Source organism: Bison bison, unplaced genomic scaffold, assembly GCF_000754665.1.
Source record: "Bison bison bison isolate TAMUID 2011002044 unplaced genomic scaffold, Bison_UMD1.0 scf7180017864373, whole genome shotgun sequence".
In the NCBI taxonomy this organism is placed as follows: Eukaryota; Metazoa; Chordata; class Mammalia; order Artiodactyla; family Bovidae; genus Bison; species Bison bison.
This window is the reverse complement of record NW_011494945.1, coordinates 6,104,497-6,127,113: the sequence shown is the minus strand read 5'-3', so window position 1 is coordinate 6,127,113 and position 22,617 is coordinate 6,104,497. Positions and strand designations below refer to the sequence as shown.

Here is a 22,617-nt window from a genome sequence, read left to right as displayed (position 1 = left end):
TGATGGACATTGAGTTGTTTCCACTTATTGGCTATCATGAACAATGCTGTGTGAACTTTCACAAACACATTTTTACATGGTCTGCTTTCATTTTCGTTAGATTCCTAGGAATGCAATTACATAGGTTCACTATAACACTTTTGAACATTTTATGGAAACTTCTCAGAATACAGTTTAGGAAAAGATATTTTAAGCTAATACCTGGATTTATTTTACTATGGGCTAAAATGACCTTGATGGTTGGTGTCGGAGCTAGTGAAAGTCAATGAAAACTTTGAGTTTCAAGGTTTGCTCTACTTGCTGCCTCGTCCACTGTGCTCCCATGTCTAGTACAAGGATACTTTGGTGCAGCCACTATCTTTAATTTTGTTTGCCTTGAAGAGAGAAGCATTAACATGCAGATAATCACAAAGGCCTCAAATAATTCTTAACTCTTTCACGATAAATTGTTAAAATTTGATGAAAATAGTTTGCATACTGAATGTGATATTAAAATCAGAAAACTACATTTTTGTAAAGGTCACTTTATAAATTGGATAGTTGCTGAACACATTTACCCTCATGCTTTTTCAAATGGATACATACCTTGATTTTTGCCTTCATTTCTTTGATGAGTTTTTTCCTTTCTAATTTCTTCTTTTGCTTCGCTTTCCACTTTCCAATTTGGACAGGAAGGAGGCGATCAGAAATATCTTGATCATCAACTTGTATAAACACAGCAGCATCTGGGAAAAGCCCATGTTCCCCCAGGAACTGGACCTCATCTGGATACCGCGGGAAACCGTCTAATACAAAACCTGTAGAACTATGTAGAAATTTCATAACTTACTTTATTTGCTTAAACTATTCTATTATAAATATTGATTTAAAAATGAAAAAAAAGTACTGCTAAATCTCAACTTTATATTAGATGTCCAATGAAACTTTTAAAAAGTTTAAATAGTTTATTGTAGTATCTTTTATTTCTTTTAATATTTCTACTTGTATAAACATGCTGCTTCTTCTCCCAAATGTATCAAATTAAAGTTATAATATTTGATATTTATAGTATAAAATTGTAGTCAATCAGTTTATAGACAATTACTGTTAAGTACAAGTTTACTAAAAGTTGTGAGAAGATCACAGGAAAGGAGAAGGTAAGTTCTCTGCTTGGGGTGAGTGCCCATCCTAATGATGGTGTCACCCTTTATGTAAAGAGTTTGTTTGGCTGCCTCCCTACCCCCACCCCTCTTTACTGAGAATCCTTTTAGTCATTTTTCTCCTAATGATGTTCCTCTTCCCTCCCTCTTTTTGTAAACAGTGACAATTATTAATGTTTTCGTGGCTCGTATGTGTAGGATGATTATATTCAAATAGGATCATCAAACTTGCCCAAGTATGATAAAACTTTAAGAATCATGAAAATAACTTGGAATGTTAACACATTTTCATTAGGGAATATTTATAATACAATCAGGCTTGGAGAGGGCTTCCCTGGTGGCACAGTGGGAAAGAATCTGCTTGCTAATGCCAGAGATGCAGGAAACATGGGTTCAGTCCTTGGGTCAGGGATATCTCCTAGAGGAGGAAATAGCAGTCCACTCCAGTATTCTTGCCTGGATAATCCCATGGACAGAGGAGCTTGGCGGGCTACAGTCCATGGGGTCACAAAGAGTCGGACACAAATGAGTACTGAAAACATACCCAGGCTTGGAGAACTTGGCTTGGTTTAGTTTGGTCCCTTTTTGAATGAACTTATTCTGTTTCTCTAAAATTTGGTTTAACTATTTATATTTAAATATACATTTTCTTCTTCATATGAATAGGGTTTTCAAGAACATTTGATAATTTTAGCTCTTAACTGGCATTTAGAAATGTTGTATCCTTTCTATTTAAATGGGCAAATTTATATATATTGCCTTAAGATATGTTTCCTTTTCTTCAGAGATGCCTTCAGCAAAATCTCTTTTGTTCTAGTTGTCACTTCTTTGTCAATGACATCTAAATCTTTTTTTTTTTTTTTGATGATACCCTTACTTGCTTTATTTTTTTTTCACCTTTATTCTCTTTATTTTTTTAAATTTTATTTTTAAACTTTACAATATTGTATTAGTTTTGCCAAACATCGAAATGGATCCGCCACAGGTATACCTGTGTTCCCCATCCTGAACCCTCCTCCCTCCTCCCTCCCCATACCCTCCCTCTGGGTTGTCCCAGTGCACCAGCCCCAAGCATCCAGTATCATGCATCGAACCTGGACTGGCGACTCGTTTCATACATGATATTATACATGTTTCAATGCCATTCTCCCAAATCTCCCCACCCTCTCCCTCTCCCACAGAGTCCATAAGACTGATCTATACATCAGTGTCTTTTTTGCTGTCTCGTACACAGGGTTATTGTTACCATCTTTCTAAATTCCATATATATGCGTTAGTATACTGTATTGGTGTTTTCTTTCTGGCTTACTTCACTCTGTATAATAGGTTCCAGTTTCATCCATCTCATTAGAACTGATTCAAATGTATTCTTTTTAATGGCTGAATAATACTCCATTGTGTATATGTACCACAGCTTTCTTATCCATTCATCTGCTGATGGGCATCTAGGTTGCTTCCATGTCCTGGCTATTATAAACAGTGCTTCGATGAACATTGGGGTACACGTGTCTCTTTCCCTTCTGGTTTCCTCAGTGTGTATGCCCAGCAGTGGGATTGCTGGATCATAAGGCAGTTCTATTTCCAGTTTTTTAAGGAATCTCCACACTGTTCTCCATAGTGGCTGTACTAGTTTGCATTCCCACCAACAGTGTAAGAGAGTTCCCTTTTCTCCACACCCTCTACAGCATTTATTGCTTGTAGACTTTTGGATCGCAGCCATTCTGACTGGTGTGAAATGGTTACCTCATAGTGGTTTTGATTTGCATTTCTCTGATAATGAGTGATGTTGAGCAACTGACAAACAACTAATTTCAAAAATATACAAGCAACTCCTACAGCTCAACTCCAGAAAAATAAATGACCCAATCAAAAAATGGACCAAAGAACTAAATAGACATTTCTCCAAAGAAGACATACAGATGGCTAACAAACACATGAAAAGATGCTCAACATCACTCATTATCAGAGAAATGACATCTAAATCTTTACCTCTACATCCAAGCTCTTTTTTGAATTTTTATTTAGAATTTTCAACATAACTGCCTAGTTTCTCTATCTGAGCGCCCTTCAGGAGTTATATAAACATCATACTATCAAAAATCATGCTCACTGTTACCCTTCTACATGGCTCTTCCTCTGACTCACTAGGGTCCAGGGGCCAAACTTCAGAGACCCTTCAACTCCCTCCTGCTTCTCACATACAGTAACTGCTGCTGCTAAGTCGCTTCAGTCGTGTCCGACTCTGTGCGACCCCATAGAAGGAAGCCTACCAGGCTCCCCCGTCCCTGGGATTCTCCAGGCAAGAACACTGGAGTGGGTTGCCATTTCCTTCTCCAATGCATGAAAGTGGAAAGTGAAAGTGAAGTCGCTCAGTCGTGTCTGACTCTTAGCGACCCCATGGACTGCAGCCTACCAGGCTCCTCCATCCATGGGATTCTCCAGGCAAGAGTACTGGAGTGGGGTGCCATTGCCTTCTCCCATACGGTAGCTAAGTCTTGGCAAACCCTCTTCTGAATCAACATTTTCATTTCTACCATTATATCTCAGTAATGTAATGCAATTAGCTATACCTCAGTAACTAATAGGAGAAGGCAATGGCACCCCACTTCAGTACTCTTGCCTGGAAAATCCCATGGATGGAGGAGCCTGGTAGGCTGCAGTCCATGGGGTCGCTAAGAGTCGGACACGACTGAGGGACTTCACTTTCACTTTTCACTTTCATGCATTGGGGAAGGAAATGGCAACTCACTCCAGTGTTCTTGCCTGGAGAATCCCAGGGATGGGGGAGCCTAGTGGGCTGCCATCTATGGGGTTGCAGAGTTGGACACGACTGAAGCAACTTAGCAGCAGCAGCAGTAACTAATAAGCTCTCTCTAGGATTGAGTGAGGCCTTTTAAAAATGTGCTAATTTTTTCCTAATTATAAAAGCAATATATTTCACTATAGAAAATAAGAAATTAAGAAAAGCACAAAGAAAGGACAAAATTATCTATAATCTCATATCCAATAAGTTATTGACATTTTGTTTTGTTTCTTTCTAGTTTGTTCTTCATTTGTTGAACTTTCTATCATAAATAACTGTGTATCCTCTTTTTTTAGTTTAACATTATATACTAAAATTTCTCATGCTATTACAAACTTTTCATTATAATAAGTTTTGATGGTAGTGCTAATGTTCAGCTATTTTATTTAGGCTTTTAGAATTTCACTTTTTCCTTTTCTTCAATCCATATGTTTATTTGTTTGTTTTCATGTGTGATGTAAGATTAGGAGCTAAGTTAATGAAGAACATCCCATGATTATGTTGTTGCAAGCAACATGCCTAAGTTTACCTCAACTGTTGATATAATATAGGGAATAAGAAATTAAAATTAAAGTGACTAATAATCCCACTTACTCAGTTAGGTCAGGGACTAAGTAAAAGAGAATGACCAGAGAAGCACTGGGACCTGCTAGTTTTTTTTAATTCTCATTGATATAGTTTCCTTATCTCCAAAATGAGAAAATAAAAGTTCCTGTCCCATAGGGTAGTTATAAGGATCAAGGAACTTAATATGAATACAATATAGAAGAACAGTATTTTGCACACAGTAAGTTCCATATACGTGTTTGCTATTAGCAGTACTGTAAATATCATTTCACTTTCTTTTGGTGGATATCAAGGTAAGAGATTGTGGTTAGGAAATTGAGGCAGACTTTTACATTCTGGTGACCTGTAACTCTTGAATTTGTTCTGTCTGGGGTCAAGTTATTCCTGGCTTTTGGTAAAGGTATAAGACTATGGACAGCTATTAAGTGATGTGAACAATAACCACAATATAGAGTGTTGCTCACCAACCAGTAGTATGGGGGTTAAATCACAACCCACTGTAGTCACCTACTGACAATGCACCCTGAAAAGAATTCAGAATGAAAAAATAGGGTGAGGCATTCTGTCTATTGGATAAATGGGCCCCTAGATAGTAGACTGCCTATCTCAGGAAGGATTTCAATGACCCCAGATTCTTGCATTTTCCCAAATGTAGAAAAGCACTAAAATCATTAACTTGGGATATTTGTTCTTCATGATTAGCAGTAATCTTTTTATCAAGATGTATGCTTAACTACACGTATTTCCTAATCATGACTGAGCTTCCCTGGTGGCTCAGATGGCAAAGAATCTACCTTTGGGTTCCATCTCTGGTCTTGGGATTGATCCCTGGTCAGGGGTCTTGGGAAGATCCCCCGAAGAAGGAAATGACTACCCACTCCAGTATTCTTGCCTAGAGTATCCCATGGACAGAGGAGCCTGATGGGCTACAGTCCATAGGGTTGCAAAGAGTCAGACATGACCAAGCGACTAAGCACACACACACAGCCACGACTACACATTATAATCCCCTGGGAGGCTCCAATGGCTAGGTCCCCCTTGCACCTCAAATTTTAATTCAATTGTTTGGAACCTCTGGCATCAATATTTTAAAAATAATCTCCTAGATGTTTTTAATGTGTGGAGTCACTAGTTTACATTGGAGTAAAGGAGAAAATTCTTAACTTTATGTTGGATTACATTTTTAACTTTTAAGAATAAAGCAAATGAAAGTCAATAAGTGTATAAAAGTCTATATAAATTAAGATACCATATCGGTTCCTTAAACCACCACTCAGAAAGAATTGCTTCAAGGATTTCAAGAGGCAATGGCTCATTTTCAGTTAGGTTTAATCTGATTGCTTCTTCTTCTTCTGTAAGTTGCACTTCCTGAGGCTACAAACAAGAATTATAAAACAAACAAAACTTAAAATCTATAAATAGTAATATGTTACATAGTTAATATAAGACCTGTTTTTCTCAGGTCACTTTTCACTGTTGTTTGTAAGCATTTAAAAATCTGAGTACTTTTCTTCAAACCAATATTTAATATCAGTTCAGTTCAATTCATTCACTCAGTCGTGTCCGACTCTTTTCGACTCCATGGACTGCAGCACGTCAGGCCTCCCTGCCCATCACCAACTCCTGGAGTTTACTCAAACTCATGTCCATTGAGTCAGTGATGCCATCCAACCATCTCATCCTCTGTTGTCCCCTTCTCCCTCCACCTTCAATCTTTCCCATCATCTGGGTCTTTTCCAATAAGTCAATTCTTTGGATCAAGTGGCCAAAGTATTGGAGTTTCAGCTTCAGCATGAGTCCTTTCAACGAATATTCAGGACTGATTTCCTTTAGGATGGATATGAAATTATACTTACTATTGCTAAGAGATGGAGAAGGCAATGGCACCCCACTCCAGTACTCTTGCCTGGAAAATCCCATGGACGGAGGAGCCTGGTAGGCTGCAGTCCATGGGGTCACTAACAGTCGGACACGACTGAGCGACTTCACTTTCTCGCATTGGAGAAGGAAATGGCAACCCACTCCAGTGTTCTTGCCTGGAGAATCCCAGGGATGGGTGAGCCTGGTGGGCTGCCGTCTAAGGGGTCGCACAGAGTCGGACATGACTGAAGTGACTTAGCATAGCATAGCATAGCATTGCTAAGAGGAGCTACTAGCAAATAGCATGACTAATTTTGATTGTCTCATCATTTTTACTAAAACCAAGATCAGTTTATATCACACACCTATAAAGGTTAACTGATTTTTGTCACCTATCTTATAACTACTCAATCTAGATCCTGATTAAAGGATGGGCCAGGCAGGCAGTCATCTAATATAATCTGTACCTGTGTCCATTTATAGAAGATCATTTGGAAAAAAAGGGTTCAGATATATCAGAAATGGTTAAAAGGTGAGTTAAAATAATGAACTTTCTCTATACGCCCAGATAGAAACCACCTAAGAGATACATTGAGGGGAGGAGGAGAAGGGGTGACAGATGATGAAATGGTTGGATGGCATCATCGACTCAATGGACATGAGTTTGAGCAAACTCTGAGAGACGGTGAATGACAGGGAAGCCTGGCATGCTGCAGTCCATGAGGTCGCAAAGAGTCAGACATGACTGAGTGACTGAAGAACAAAAAGATACATACAAACTTTCTTATGAGGAATCATTAGAAATTAATATTTTGAGATCTCTACTGGTGCAGGGGCAGATTTTTTATAGTATTATTAATAAATAGAAAACACAGAACACAATAACAGAAATCTTATCATCTAGATCAGACATCTCAAATAACATTGTTGTTTAGTCACTAAGTTGTGTTGGCCTCTGCAACTCCATGGACTATAGTCCACCAGGCTCCTCTGTCACGGGATTTCCTAGGCAAGAATATTGGGGTTGGTTATCATTTTCTTCTCCAGGAGAATCTTCCTGATGCAGGGATTGAACCTGCATCTCATGCATTGGCAGATTCTTTATCACTGAACCATTTGGGTAGTCCATCAAATAACAGCCCCAAATAAATGCTATACAACACTCTTGTCAGGGAAAGCTTTTCTGTTTTTCATTGGAGTCATGTAAAACTCAGTACTCTATATTCTAGATGAGTAGCAAGGTCTGTATTTAACATATTGAGAAGATGACTCTTAAATTACTTTTATGGGCTATTTTTTTTTACTTCTTCGAAATTGTATATAGAGAGTTTTATACTACTTATATTCTATTCCCTCAAAGTAACACTAGTAAGCACAATTATCTGCAAAGAAAGTATTAATATTCCTACCAGCTTCTTTGTATTTTCTTCCTCAATTGTAACATTGGCCTGAATTGCAAGCTCTTCAAGTTCTTGTTTTACAAATTGTTCATCCTCAGAATCGTCCTCAAATTCAGGTCCCACTTTCTTTTCAGTTTTGAGCATTAGTTTTTCTTGAAGAAATTCTTCAAACTGAATATGAAAAATGCCCAATTGTTCTGCCAGCTGTCTTCCACAGACAGTTTTGCCAGAGCCATGGGGGCCGAGAAGGCATATTCTTAATGGCGGAGCCTGAAATAGGGGATAAGTCAAGGATGGGGGTAGAGGAGAGGGACAGTGAAGAAGAAGAAGCTTTAAGAATTTAGAAAACCTTACTTAGGCTTATTAACTGCTCTCCCTAAGACTGAATTATCACTTCACAAACTCAAGGATGTTTCGACATTAGGATACCAATTAACATGATTCATGGCATCAACCATGAATTCAGGGAGCATCAACAAATACAGAGCATCTTGATATTAAGTGCTCCAAAAGGCATTTAATAAAATAAAATTAATTTTGTTTCTTTTTAAAAGTTTTAATTGTGGAAGAATGCAAAGACATTTTCTTAGTACGAAAAAAACACCACCACCACCACCACCAAAACCTCTCTACCAAACAAAAAGCCCACTGATACAGGAATGTTAGAGGTGCCTTCATTAAATCTGCAATCTCTGTATTGGAGACAAAGTGAAAGTAGTGAAAGTGTTAGTCGCTCAGTCATGTCTGACTCTTTGCGACCTGTGGAGTCCACTAGGCTCCTCTGTCCATGGGAGATAGGGAAGCCCCCAAACCAGAGAATCCACAGAGACCCAGGTGTATGGACTGTCCACTGATGCTCAAGCTGGTCAAGAACAATGATGAGGTTTGGGATGAAGGAGCAGATAAATCTCTTGTAAATGTGGGGCAATGACTCATAGATGACTGCAAGAGTGGGAGATGGTGATATATTTGGATGGAATGAGCCTCAAAGAGGCTCGCAGTAATGGATTTTGAGCAGCAGAGGGAAGCAAGCACAGCCTCATCACCTTTTGTCCTTGTGAAGGAAATGGTCAGAGAAGAGTTTAAAGGTGTATGCAATAGCCATGAAAATGGCCCAAATTATCCAGAAGAGTTTAAATTGTGTTTTACATGTTCTGTTTAACAAGGCATCAGTATTATTGAAAGTCCTGACAATATGTTGTTTAGTGGCTGAGTCATGCCCACCTCTTTGCAACCCCATGGTCTGTAGCCTGTCAGGCTCCTCTGTCCATGGAATTTTCAAGAATACTGGAGTGGGTTGCCATTTCATTCTCCAGGGTATCTTCCATACTAAGGGATCAAACCCACCTCTCCTGTACTGACAGGCAGATTCTTTACTGCTGAGACACCAGGGAAGCCCCACGACAATATACTTTGATTTATAATTTTGATCTTGTAATCCCATTCTAGGGAATTATACTAATAAAATAATTAAGAGAAAGAAAGAATGATATGCCCAAAGATTTCCTAAGTACTATTTCATATCTATAATGGCAAAATCACAATATTGTGAGGAAAAAAGTCTAACAAGAAATTAGATGTTAAAATGGTACATCAAAATGATTAGGAAATAAAATAAGTCCAATAAAATTACAAGCAATAAATTCAACTGTGACTTCCTATAAAATACTTCAGCTAAAAAAATGTGTTGATTTGATGTAAGGTATTACTGAAGAAATAAAATAGATAATTAGATTATGTTATATTCTAAAAAGTTGTTCTTAAAACCTAGATATTGCCACCATACTGTTTTATTATACTGGTGACTTCACTATTGAGTAAAATGGTGGAGACTGCTAACAAGTCTCTAAACAAGGATGCAGGAGCATTCATCAGGATGGGAATATTGTTTTCACCTTTAATGGTTCATCATGAGCCACATACTCTTCAGGCTGCTCCAAAAACTTTTCTTTAGCTTCAGGACTTGAAAAGTAATAGATCTTTTCTCGGTATTTAGCTGCTTCTTCTGGGGTGCCTGGTTGTAGGACGAAGTTTTCTTTGAGAGCTACTGGACAAAAGTGCTTTGTATCTCCCAAATGCCTTCTCTTCTCCTTAATTATATCTTCATTCTAGAAATATCATCCAAAGTTTGGAGAACACTATTAATGCACTGTTCTCATAATACTAAAGAGGGAATTATAAAAATGCATCTTTGAATAGTATTTAATCCATAACAATATCCCTTTAAAACAATCCACAAAAGACCAGTTCTTGTACTATTTGAATTCATCAAAAAATAAGTTTCTTATATTCCTCTGAGTTCAAATCCCAAGTGTCTTTATTTTATAAAGAAAATGAAGCAGCACTGAGAATGATGGTGTCCCAAGCCCTTTATAGACAAATGTGTAATAAAAACCCTTGTAATGTGTGGATGGATGCAGGGTCACTGTGAAGTCAGTTTCTAAAATAAAATTATTTCCAAGAAGTAAAACCTGAGTCAGGGTCACAACTTCTTAGTCATTGAAAACGAAAATGGGCGATGTCTCAGGATTTGCTTTGTTTCCTACTCAGTGGATATATAATCAAATACTTTGGAAAAATTTTATTTTATTCAATTGGAAATGCGATAGATGAAGAAACCATGTGTAAAGTCCCTTAGGGACTCTTGTACTTGAAGTAAGTGAAAGTGAAAGTTGTTCAGTTGTGTCTGACTCTTTGCAACCCCATGGATGGTCCATGGAATTTTCTAGGCTAGAATACTGGAGTGGGTAGCTTTTCCCTTTTCCAGGGGATCTTACCAACCCAGAGATCAAACCCAGATCAAACCCAGGTCTCCCCTATTTCAGGCAGATTCTTTACCAGCTGAGCCATAAGAGAAGCCCAGGAATACTGGAGTGGGTAGCCTATTCTTTCTCCAGGGGATCTTCCCAACCCAGGAATCAAACCGGAGTCTCCTGCATTGCAGGCAGATTCTTTCCCAACTGAGCTATGAGGGAAGCCCTATATTTAAAGTAAAGTATATTTTAAAAATAATTTTGTGCTGTACAACGCATGCTTGCTGTAAAAATATTCAAAACGTAACCACAATGCATGAAGAGTGAACATTTCCTCTCACCTTTCCCTTCCAGTACTGTCTTAACACTCAATCGTTTTATGTGTATTCTTTCAGACTCATTTTTCTCAGTATAGCTTACACATTTACATACAAAGACACAAATTTAGGCACAAATACATTATTTTTTAAGATAACAACGAAATAATACTTTGCATGACTATTCTACAACATGCCTTTTTTTCTTCCCCCAAACAGGATGTAAAAAACAACTTTCTGTAAATGTGCAAAACTAATCTCTACTTTTCTTGTGTCACTCATTCAATTTTTGTGTCAGGGTTATGCAAGCTTCAAAATGAGCTGGAAAGTATTGAAATTTTTCTATGCTATGGAAGATTTATAACATAAGACTTATCTAACCAACAAGAAAAGCCCTACAACTCCCTACAGTTATTTTTGTTTGTCCAGCTTTTATCTTTTATCTTAAGCACATTTTAGTAATTTGTATTTTGAAAATGCTTTGTATTTTGACTTTAAAATTTGTTAGTATAAAGTTGTAATTTAAAATGAACCTCTTTCAAATCTGATTTCTGTTTCAAATGTTATTTACTCCTCCTTCTTTTTACTTCATTTTATTTGCCAGAGGTTTGTCTATTTTATTGCTCTTGTCAGTAAACCAATTTTTCATTTTTTTTGAAGGTAGGCCTACTGCTTTTATTTGGTCTTTTTTTCCTATTTCATTAATTTTGGCCTTTAATTTCCTTCTTTTTACTTTATTTGGTCTATTTTGTTATGCTTTTTTTCTCTAGGTTCTTGACTTGAATGCCTAATTCATTTCTCTAGTCTTTCTTGTTTTTCAATAAATGCACTTAAAGTAAGGTTGCCAGACTTTTAGCAAATAAAAAATGAAGGCTCACCAGTTACATTTGAATTTCAGTTTAAAAAAAAGTGAGATATGTGTGTAATAGTGATAAGGATTGGGGCGTCTTGGAGCAAGGGATTCTGGGAAGATGGTGCTCTAAAGACTCTCCTCATTTCTCTACCACCTCCTCAGTGTTTAACTGCTAGAGCAGGTGGTGGTTGGCCTCTGTGGACGTCTGAGGGCAGACAACTGTACAACACTCTTCACCACTATGGACTGGATGAGTATCTGGAGACAAGCATCAGAGGGACCAGAGCATCGAGATGGCAAGTCTTAGGAGGAGTTTTCCTGTAGAAATCTGTGGATTTCCTGGGGAATGTTAGCATCAGCAGCTACCACCCTTTGTGGTCTCTGTGGCCTGCAAGAGACCAAGAAGGAGCTGTATGGGTGGGAGGAGTCCTCCCTGACCTTGCATCCGGGCAAGTATGAGGAATTCAGGTAACTGGGCTTGTCTCAGGCCTCAGCAACAAATAGGTGGCCTATCTGTCACTATACTCCTAAATGCTGGGGAGAAAAGTCAGTTTGCCCTTCATAAATTTTGAGGATGTTGTCACCTAAAGCACTCCAGCAAGACTTGTGAACTCCACTGAGCCAAAAAAGAAAAGAAAGAAAGAAAGAAAACAACCACCCCTCTCAGGAAGCCTAACACACACTGGAAGAAGGGATGATAAATTAGGAAGAGTAAAAGTGAGGTAAAGACACTATGTTATCAATGAAGACCATACTTAAAAATTTAAGTTTTTAAAATTACAGACAGCTTGAGAACTGTTTGCAGGTACAAGAAAGACACCATGTTCTTGCAGACCACAGCAGGTCACAAAAGAAAAGAGAGAGTCTAAACATTATTGGGACAAAACCCACACCCTTTAACCACCCTGACTGAGAGTCTCAGCAGTTTCTTAGGATAAAGTATCGAAAGCTATTAGCAGAATCACACTGCATAACATTTTTTGTTTGACACATACATATTTGGATTTAAGTCAAGCAACAAGTTAATCACAAATGAATGTTTGTCTAACCTATTATTTTGCTTTATTTATAAAGACCAGAATTAAAGGAATCACTTCCTATTTTATTATTGATACATGCCTTAATTAGGAGGCTATCCCTTGAAAATAGTTATCAAAATTGTGGTGCCAAGGGAGTAGATTGGTGCCTAAAATGAGTTGTTCCTCTTTGAGAAAACCACTTGTTTTCATGCCATCAGCCCTTCAAAGATGCCATTGTTGTATTTTACATAAAACACCCACTTCTGTTAAATTTATAAAATATTTCTGTCTCTAATACGTATAGATTTTTCCATGGGAAAAAAATTTAAAGTTTTCTCTTTCCTTTTTTCATGGGTGTAACATACTGTCTAAGTAGCTCTGGCATTTCAGAGGTCAAATGAAGCTGAGTGGAGGCAAAATGTGTTGAAAATGTTTACAAATCTGAAGATCCCTGCTTGTTTTCTTGAAGCCTAGAAGTGCCAGTAACCACTCTGGATATGTGCACCTTCAGTGACGTGACCACGGGCAGTGAGCAGGAAAGCCCCCCACCTCTTCCTCTTCCTCTTCTTCCTCTTCTAGCTCCTCATCGACATCGGCTTCAGCCTGATAGTCTTCTGTTTCTTCATCATAATCTTCTATAGTTAACTCCCAAGCAGCATGGTGAAAGGGTTCTTTCAAAAACAAACACAGTTGGGAAGACATTTTTAGGATAAAAGCATATGAACATATTACAGTAGCAAGATTAAGAAAATTAACTGTAGGGCTGGTCTCTTAGCTTACATGTGTAGGCAAATAGGCCTTTCCAAATTCTTTAGGTGACAAGTGGCCAGTTTGGCCAGTGCTGTGTGTCCAATGGCTGTTCTGATGGGTGTTCTAGGACAGTTGTTAAATATTTTAAATATCATCCCTGGATATACTGAATGTTTTACTTCATAAACCATAGGCTTTAAACTTTCACAGTACTTTTAATAATATGGCTTGCTCACGACAATAAATGTTATGATTACAGCAGCCCTTACTTTCCATAATTTCAATGACTTTTTGAAGTAGTTCCTCTGGAGTTTTGCCAGCAATCTCCAGGTTTAAAATTTGAGTAAAAGAGTCACTGATAGCTGTTTCCATCTGTCTCCAGGCAGCGTAGAAAGAGCTGACATTCTCTCTAATTGAATCCATTTCAGGAACATCAGGATAACCATCTTCCGGAAATTCAGGTAGTAGAACTTTTGAGTAAAATTTAAAAGAAAGAAAAAAGAGACTTTAAGCATTATATCTTTAGCTATATTGCCAAAATAATTTATAATACTTTTTAAACATTTAAAAGAAATAAACTTAGAGTTCTAAGCAATAATATGCATTTATAAATTCATATTTCAACTATGCTTTGTTCATTGTTTTGGCTGTAGATGAATTGTTACTTATAAATAAAATCCAAATTATTTAGATAATATGAATTTCATATGGCAACTTTTTTAATAAAAGTAGAACATAAAATTTGTTGAAAAACTATTATAAGTTGGCTAGATACACTTTTTAATAAGTTAGGCAAATATAACACACATCAACCAGCATATAACTGGCATAGAAAGAAATAGGTAGGAAATTGGTTTTATGCCTAAAATTGTAAGAGAATATGAAAAGCATTTCTATGCACTACTTTTATTTTATAATCTAACCTGTTTCAGGTAATTCTTTAGTTTCCAGGCCCTCTCTGGATCCTTTTGGAAATTCTGCTCCGACTGTAGCATCCTCAGGAGGCTCAGATACTTAAAAAAATATCTAATAGTTAGTGTTTGAGTTTTAAAAACATTATTCCTTTATGAAAATTTTGGCACAAAGAAAATATCAAAAGTTTAAATTGTGTATACTATGTCAAATTGATAATACAGTTCTCACTAGGTAAAGTACTGCTGCTGCTAAGTTGCTTCAGTCGTGTCCAACTCTGTGCGACCCCATAGACGGAAGCCCACCAGCCTCCTCCGTCCCTGGGATTCTCCAGGCAAGAACACTGGAATGGGTTGCCATTTCCTTCTCCAATGCAGGAAAGTGAAAAGTGAAAGTGAAGTCGCTCAGTCGTGTCCGACTCTTAGCAACACCATGGACTGCAGCCTACCAGCCTCCTCCGTCCATGGTATTTTCCAGTCAAGAGTATAGGAGTGGGTCGCCAGTGCCTTCTCTAATTAGGTAAAGTACTGATTTCCCCTAAAACCGAGTTCCCCTGCTGAGTTTATGATTAATCTCTTTATTCAAAACATTATTCCCTTTCTTGTCCCCTCTGACCTCATTTCTGTGCTCAGTTCAGTTTAGTTCAGTTCAGTCGCTCAGTCGTGTCCAACTCTTCGTGACCCCATGAATCGCAGCACGCCAGGCCTCCCTGTCCATCACCAACTCCCGGACTTCACTCAGACTCACGTCCATCAAGTCAGTGATGCCATCCAGCCATCTCATCCTCTGTCGTCCCCTTCTCCTCCTGCCCCCAATCCCTCCCAGCATCAGAGTCTTTTCCAATGAGTCAACTCTTCGCATGAGGTGGCCAAAGTACTGGAGTTTCAGCTTCAGCATCATTCCCTCCAAAGAAATCCCAGGGCTGATCTCCTTCAGAATGGACTGGTTGGATCTCCTTGCAGTCCAAGGGACTCTCAAGAGTCTTCTCCAATACCACAGCTCAAAAGCATCAATTCTTTGGCACTCAGCCTTCTTCACAGTCCAACTCTCACATCCATACATGACCACAGGAAAAACCATAGCCTTGACTAGACGGACCTTTGTTGGCAAAGTAATGTCTCTGCTTTTGAATATGCTATCTAGGTTGGTCATAACTTTCCTTCCAAGGAGTAAGCATCTTTTAATTTCATGGCTCATTTCTGTGCTAAGTGAACACTAATCAACCAGAATCAGATAACATCATTAATGTACATACTCAGGTTGTTTCTCCAGGGCAAGATGAGCTAACAGATCCCTGGATCATGAATCACCAGATACTCATAAAAAGATTCATAAACATGGAGAAGGAAATGGCAACCCACTCCAGTATTCTTGCCTGGAGAATCCCAGGGACAGAGGAACCTAGTGGGCTTCCGTCTATGGGGTTGCACAGAGTCGGACACGACTGAAGCGACATAGCAGCAGCAGCAGTGTCCATCTTACCCATTGACTAGGGCTCATCCCCATTCAGGGCAGGGACTGTCTTGCACACATTTGTTCACTGTACTAGTCTCATATCTGGTCTCTTTGTATACTGGCTTTTAGTAGACCCTTGGTAAATATCTAGAAGTCACACATTCAACAGCCATTTATTGAAGGCTACCAGTAGGTTCGAGGGATACAAAGGAAAAAACAACAACAACTGCATTTAAAGAATTCCTCCTAGTGCAGGAGGTAGACAAAGAAGCATAGTTACAGGGGGAGACAGGGAGGGAAAGGGATGACTGGGAGTTTGGGGATGGTAGATGCAAACTATTACACTTCAACACATTTAGGATGGATAAACAACAAGGTCCTATTGTATAGCACACGGAACTATATCTAACCTGGGATAAATCATAATGAAAAAGAATATTAAAAAAAAAGAATGTGTATAACTGAATCACTTTGATGTACAGCAACTAGACTTCAATAAAATGGGGAAAAAGCAAAAAAAAAAAAAGAAAGATTCATAAACAGTAGGCATCCTGACCCCCAAAACAACGATTAAGAAATGTCACAGGATGATGATTAACTGCAGATTCTTTGTTCTTCCCCTTTGTGCATGAGCTAAGTTGCTTCATTCATGTGCGACTCTTTGCAGCCCTATGGACTGCAGCCCACCAGGCTCCTCTGTCCATGGGATTCTCCAGGCAAGAATACTGCAGTGGGTTGCCACACCCTCCTCCAGGGGATCTTCCTGACCCAGGGATTGAACCCATGTCTCTTACATCCCCTGCACTGGCAGGTGAGTTCTTTACTACTAGTGCCACCCGGGAAGCCCTCTCCTCCTTAAATGCCCGCAACTCAAAGACCAAGTTGGAGTGGATCTCAGGCTTGTCTCCCACTCCCTCCCTTGGTGTCCTACTACTAAGCCCTTACTTTGCTGCAGACATATGCAGTAAGAGTTTAGTTTTCTACACTGCAAACACACGAACCCACTGGTTGGTTCCAGGGAGGCATTAAAATACATAATAAAATAAAGCAGAAAATGAAGAATATTCTTAAATACACAAAAGGATGTTGACCAGAATAATAATTATACATACAGTTCTGATAACTGTTGTTAAATATCATTCAAATGTCTATTCACATGGCATCAAAAATGCCTGAGCATTCTTTTAATTTCTTGACATACCCATAAAGATATTCCTAAATACTGTAAAGTGGCCAAAGTCTCAGTTGTGGGTGTAGGTGTGGTGAAACTGAGGAGAATCTCAACTAATAGCACTTTTGAAGATACAGATCAACAACTGCTTTCCTGGATAATAAAAGACATGATTCACATACAGATCTAGTGTAGATAGTTTCAGGGAAGGAAGGACTAATTATCTTTCTTCTCACCCCTTAGTCTTTCCTAGTTCTGAGACACAAGTTTTGTGTGTCTCACACACACACACATATATATTAACAAAAAAATGTATATATAGCCATTCTGTAATATTGTGCAAACTGTCCTGCAAGTTAGCTAAAATAATAGTTGGGTCCTCTTTCAATAGAATCTATAATGTTTAATACTCAAGAGAAGAGGGAGTAATTCAACACTAATTGTGCTTCGAGGCATTTATGAGCCCTGCTTCCACCACCATGAAGTGCCTGATCTTGCTGCTTAAGTCCACTCTCCAGTCATGAGAGTGACTCTCGTTGCCATATAGACTCCTTCTTGCTCTGTCCCAACCCAACAAACTGGACATTTGAGGAGGGCTGGCTTCATGGGTATATAAGCTGTGTGGGTGTCCTGTATCTCTTGCCCAGAATGGCCCCATACTTAGTTTAATGCACTTTGGTTGTCATTTTGATCTTTGAACCGAGTTTTGTAAGCAAAATCCAAAGGGACTCCAGCAGGACAATAGGGCACACCTGTGAGCAGAGATCTGTCTGCCATTCTTTGCCATCTCATTGCTATGAGCGTTCCTGATACCCCATCATGAGCACAGAATTCTAAGAGGGCCCACGATGTGTGGGAAAAAGTGTGACTTAGTGATTTGGGGATGGGAAGATGCTGACAGGCCTGACCATGGTTCCCCTTCAAATTAGAACTTGCTCCAGATGCAGAATGAAGGTAATGGCATTTAAAGAGACATGAATGACTATGGAACCTCATCACATCCTTTCTTAGGTTTGCATTTAGAAGTGGCATTGGGCAACATAAAGATGAATGGTAAAATTCATGCTTAAGAACTTAAAATTTTAATTTTTTTTAGAATGACTTTTTTTTTTAAATGACTTTAAACAGCAAACATAAAGTACTATGACAAGTTAAGAGAGACCGTGGAAGGAAAGAAAGAGCTTTATATTCTTGTACTTTTAATGAGTCTTTTTTCCTTTGAACACTGTGCCCCCCAAATTATATAGCAGACCCTGACAAGAGTGCCAGGACCAGGGCAGAGCACTCAGCTTTCTTACCATACTTTCAGCCACCTGCTGCTTTCTGGGGCCACATCTCTGCAATCTCAACCTGCTTCCACTTTATACCACATCAACAGACATACACACACATGCACACAAACATGCCAATAGGCAGCAGTGGAATTAAGGACGCACTCTTTAATAAAAGTCTAACCTGATTCATGTTCTGTTTCTGGGGCCTCAAAAATGTCAGACTCCTCGGGTAAGAACCCCCTGGTCTCCTCAGCAACCTCAGGGGCCTCAGACCCTTCGTGAAGTTCAGACTCCTCAACTTCAAAATCCTCAAAAGCCTCGGCTTCAGCTTCTTCTGCTTATACAAAAAAATGAGAAGAAATAAATTATTTAGTTTAAGTCAGCAGATATTTAATTGGGAACAACCCCTGGAGCATGATGCTTAATGAAAAAGATAGATACAGTCTCCCTATATTATATCTATTAAAATGGAATATAAAATATATTCCCAAATATATGCCATAGCATATAGCAGTCCCAAATATTGTAACAGTAAAAGACAGGAAACAGCCCAAATGTCCATTTAATAGGGAATGGCTATTCCTGCACTATCTGATACATAGCCACAAGCCACATGTATCTACTGAGCACTTGAAATGTGGCTAGTCCAAACTGAGATGTGCGGTGAGTGTAAAATACACAATGACTTCAGAGACTTTGTGTGAAAAACTGAATATAAAAACATATCAATAATTTTTGCATTGATTACATGCATGGATCAATGTTAATTAAATTTAACATAATTTGCATTACGTTAAAATAATAATTTGGATATAATGTATTAAATAAAATATACAGTTGGTTTTCTGAATCTTCAGGTTCTGTATCCATGGATTCAACCAACCACAAATTGAAAATATTCGAAAAAAAATTTCAGAAAGTTCCAAAAAGCAAAACTTGAATTTGCTAGCAACTATTTACATAGCATTTACATTTTATTAGGCATTATAAGTTATCTAGAGATGATTTAAAGTATATGCCAATGTGTTTAGGTTATACACACATACTATGACATTTTATATAAGGGACTTAAGAATTTATGAATTTTTGGTATCTGCAGGAGTCCTGGGACCAATTCCTGATGGATATTGAGGGATTATTGTAATTCATTTGTTTCTTTTTATTTTTTATGTGCTTACTAGAAAATTTAAAAACATGTTGCACATGCTGGTCCTGCCGTGTATCCCTCTTACAAGGTGGGTGAGTAGGTGTCTGTGTCAGGAATCCATTTTTTATGAATTCATTACTGCTGTGATCATACAGTGCATTATCCAAACTGGAACACAACGAGAAGGAGAGGGAGTCAAACAGATATTTCAGGAACCTGGGCATAAACCTGGACTCTAACGGGCAAACTGGGAAACATGGTCACTCTGTTTATGCTGCCGCTGCCGCTAAGTCGCTTCAGTCGTGTCCAACTCCGTGCGAAACCATAGACGGCAGCCCACCAGGCTCCCCTGTCCCTGGGATTCTCCAGGTAAGAACACTGGAGTGGGTTGCCATTTCCTTCTCCAATGCAGGAAAGTGAAAAGTGAAAGTGAAGTTACTCAGTCGTGTCCGACTCTTAGCAACCCCATGGACTGCAGCCTACCAGGCTCCTCAGTCCATGGGATTTTCCAGGCAAGAGTACTGGAGTGGGGTGCCATTGCCTTCTCTGCACTCTGTTTATAATTCTCTGTAAATACTGCAACTTTGCAGTCACAACACAAAATCAAATGACACATTATTAATCATATAATCTTGTGTTTGCCTTTTGCTTTTGCAGTCATAGCTTCCAATAGCTTTCGATTTTCTTCTTCTATTCTTAATGCCTCTTCCTTGACTTTTCTGAAATGAAAAGGTCCAAAATGTAGTTATCTTTGGAAATTCAAATATCTTACAATATCATAGAATTTAAGGCTTATACTAGTAAAAATAAAGAATAAATCATTTATAATATTCACTATACTTTTTACTTTACCACATAAACATTTAATTTACTCATATTGAGGCTAGTTAATGTTCAGAATTTTTTGTGTGTTTTGGGGATCTTTTTTTGGTAAGGAAAGTTAAAATGTTGTATTTAAAAAACTCTGGCTATTAATTAGGAAACCTGGAAAAATTGATAAAGAATTGTCTAACTCTCAGCTGGTATCATTTTCCCTCTGATTAAATGAGAAATGTTCACAGCATAGAGTTAAGTGAAAAAAGGTATAATATAAAACTATGTATAATACAAATTTTTTATTTAAAATGTATATAAATGAAGATTAAAAGACTAGAATAAAGTGAATCAAACTGTTAATAGTAATTATCTATGGATGGTGGCATTCTGACAGCTTTTAAATTTTATTTCACATTTTTTGCACTTTAAAGATTTTTCTGTATGAATAAGTTGAAAATTTGCAAATTTCCTTTGTATTCAGAAAATTAATTTATTTTCTTTTCAACAAAGTAATGATGAAATTTAAAGAGGTTTGGGATAAGGGAATCTGTTTTTCATTAGGGTTGAAGAACTAGGAATTTAGCCCTCAGGTATTGGCATACTATTACACAAAGAAACATGTATAAGAATGTTGACTGCATTTTTAAAAACAGTATCAAAAAACTGTATCGAGCAGTCACCAACAGGGGACCAGTTAAGTGGAGCAGAGCCCATTCATGTGAGTAGGCCACTCTGGACAGTCTTCTTCAGACTGTTCTGTAGGTGGGTCATTCTCTCATACTCAGTGTTCTTTCGGTGTCCTTTTCCCCTTCCTTTGAAAATCTTTACACATATTCTCTTCAAATATATCACTACACCTCTCCTCCCAACAGTGTGTACCTTGGTTTATTTATCTTTGGCTGTGCCGGGTCTTTGTTGCTGCACCCGGGCTCGTCTCTAGGTGTAGCAAGCAGGCGCTACACTCTGGCTGTGGTGCTTGAGCCTCACATTGAGGTGGCTTCCCTTGTTGCAGAGCATGGGCTTTAGGGTGTGTGGGCTTCAGTAGTTGCAGCTCACAGACTCTAGGCTGTGGGTTCTATAGTTGTGGTACGTGGGCTTGGTTGCCCTGAGACATGTGGAATCCCAGACCAGGGATTGAACCAGTGTCCCCTGAACTGGCAGGCAGATTTGTAACCACTGGACCACAAATCCTGTTTCTTGTTAATAGGAAGTGTTGTCTCACTATATTCTAAACCCTGTGACCCTGTGATCCAGACTGAAGTCTTAGTGTAATTTGAGTTCTCTTGTTCATGACCCAGACCTTTGAGACTACTGAGCATTGTTTCTGCATGGCTTCCCTACTTGGTAGTGTGTGAACTGGCAATTCTTCTACTTTTCTAGTTAGGTAGGGCTCTTTTGTGATGCTTTCCTCATCCAAAACCTGGATACTATATGTTGTGGCTGCTAAGAATCTAAAATCTGACAAGGAGGAAGAAGAATTTTGCTGCCAGTTTCTAGCTACTTCCATATACTACTTGGGTAGATCAAAGACAAATGGTGATAAAAGAAATTATCTTGCATTTGACCAGCACATTTGGAAACTAATGCTGGAAAACAGGTACAATCAGCATGTCTGTAGATATTTGGCCAAAAATGTAATTCTAAATCCTATACATTTTATCTCTTTTCCAACCAGGTTGCATTGCATCTCTGACCAATTTTTTTAAAGTATTTAATTAATTAATTTATTTGGCTGCACCAAGTCTTAATGTGGCATGTGGGATCTAGTTACCCCACCAGGGATTGAGTTGACATCCTCCATATTGGGAGCTCAGAGTCTTAGCCACTGAACCACCAGGAAGTCTCAAGAATAAGCATTTGATGTTGAACCTATCAGTTATGAATAACTAGTCTTGTTCTTGGGAGAAGGCAATGCAACCCACTGCAGTATTCTTGCCTGGAGAAACCCAGGGACAGGGGAACCTGGTGGGCTGCTGTCTATGGGATCACAGAGTCGGACACGACTGACGCGGCTTAGCAGCGGTCTTGTTCTTTACCTTATGTAGAACTTAGTCAAGCTTTGAATTTAAGTCGTATGACACAAGTGTATTTTCACTTTTTATATTATTTCTTTGACCTGTGGATTCTAGTTAGTAAAATTAAGTCACAGATAAATAGAGTAGAAAATATATACTTTCTCTGTGTTCCTTAAAAAATATATATTTATTTGACTACACTGAGTCTTAGTTGCAACATTCAAACTCTTAATTGAGGTATATGGGATCTAGTTCCCCAACCAAGGATCGAACCCAGGCCCCCTACATTGGGAGCTTGAAGTTTTAGCCTCTGGACTATCAGGACTTTTTTTCACAATGTCTTTTGAAAGTAAACATTTGGTTTAG

The 22,617-nt window shown here is 38.4% G+C and overlaps 1 protein-coding gene across 1 annotated transcript in view; it reads right to left on the bottom strand.

Annotated features, from left to right (window-relative positions):
* The window catches only part of AK9 (adenylate kinase 9), a 123,059-nt gene that overhangs the window by 42,403 nt on the left and 58,039 nt on the right, over positions 1-22,617 (bottom strand). The window contains exons 20-28 of the mRNA XM_010856690.1: positions 20,063-20,139; positions 18,455-18,613; positions 14,385-14,474; positions 13,731-13,931; positions 13,261-13,382; positions 9,665-9,877; positions 7,779-8,039; positions 5,759-5,883; positions 586-805 (exon numbers count right to left, since the gene is read on the bottom strand). Of these exons, the coding sequence (XP_010854992.1) occupies positions 586-805; positions 5,759-5,883; positions 7,779-8,039; positions 9,665-9,877; positions 13,261-13,382; positions 13,731-13,931; positions 14,385-14,474; positions 18,455-18,613; positions 20,063-20,139 (1,468 nt within the window). The remainder of the gene's footprint in view (positions 1-585; positions 806-5,758; positions 5,884-7,778; positions 8,040-9,664; positions 9,878-13,260; positions 13,383-13,730; positions 13,932-14,384; positions 14,475-18,454; positions 18,614-20,062; positions 20,140-22,617) is intronic.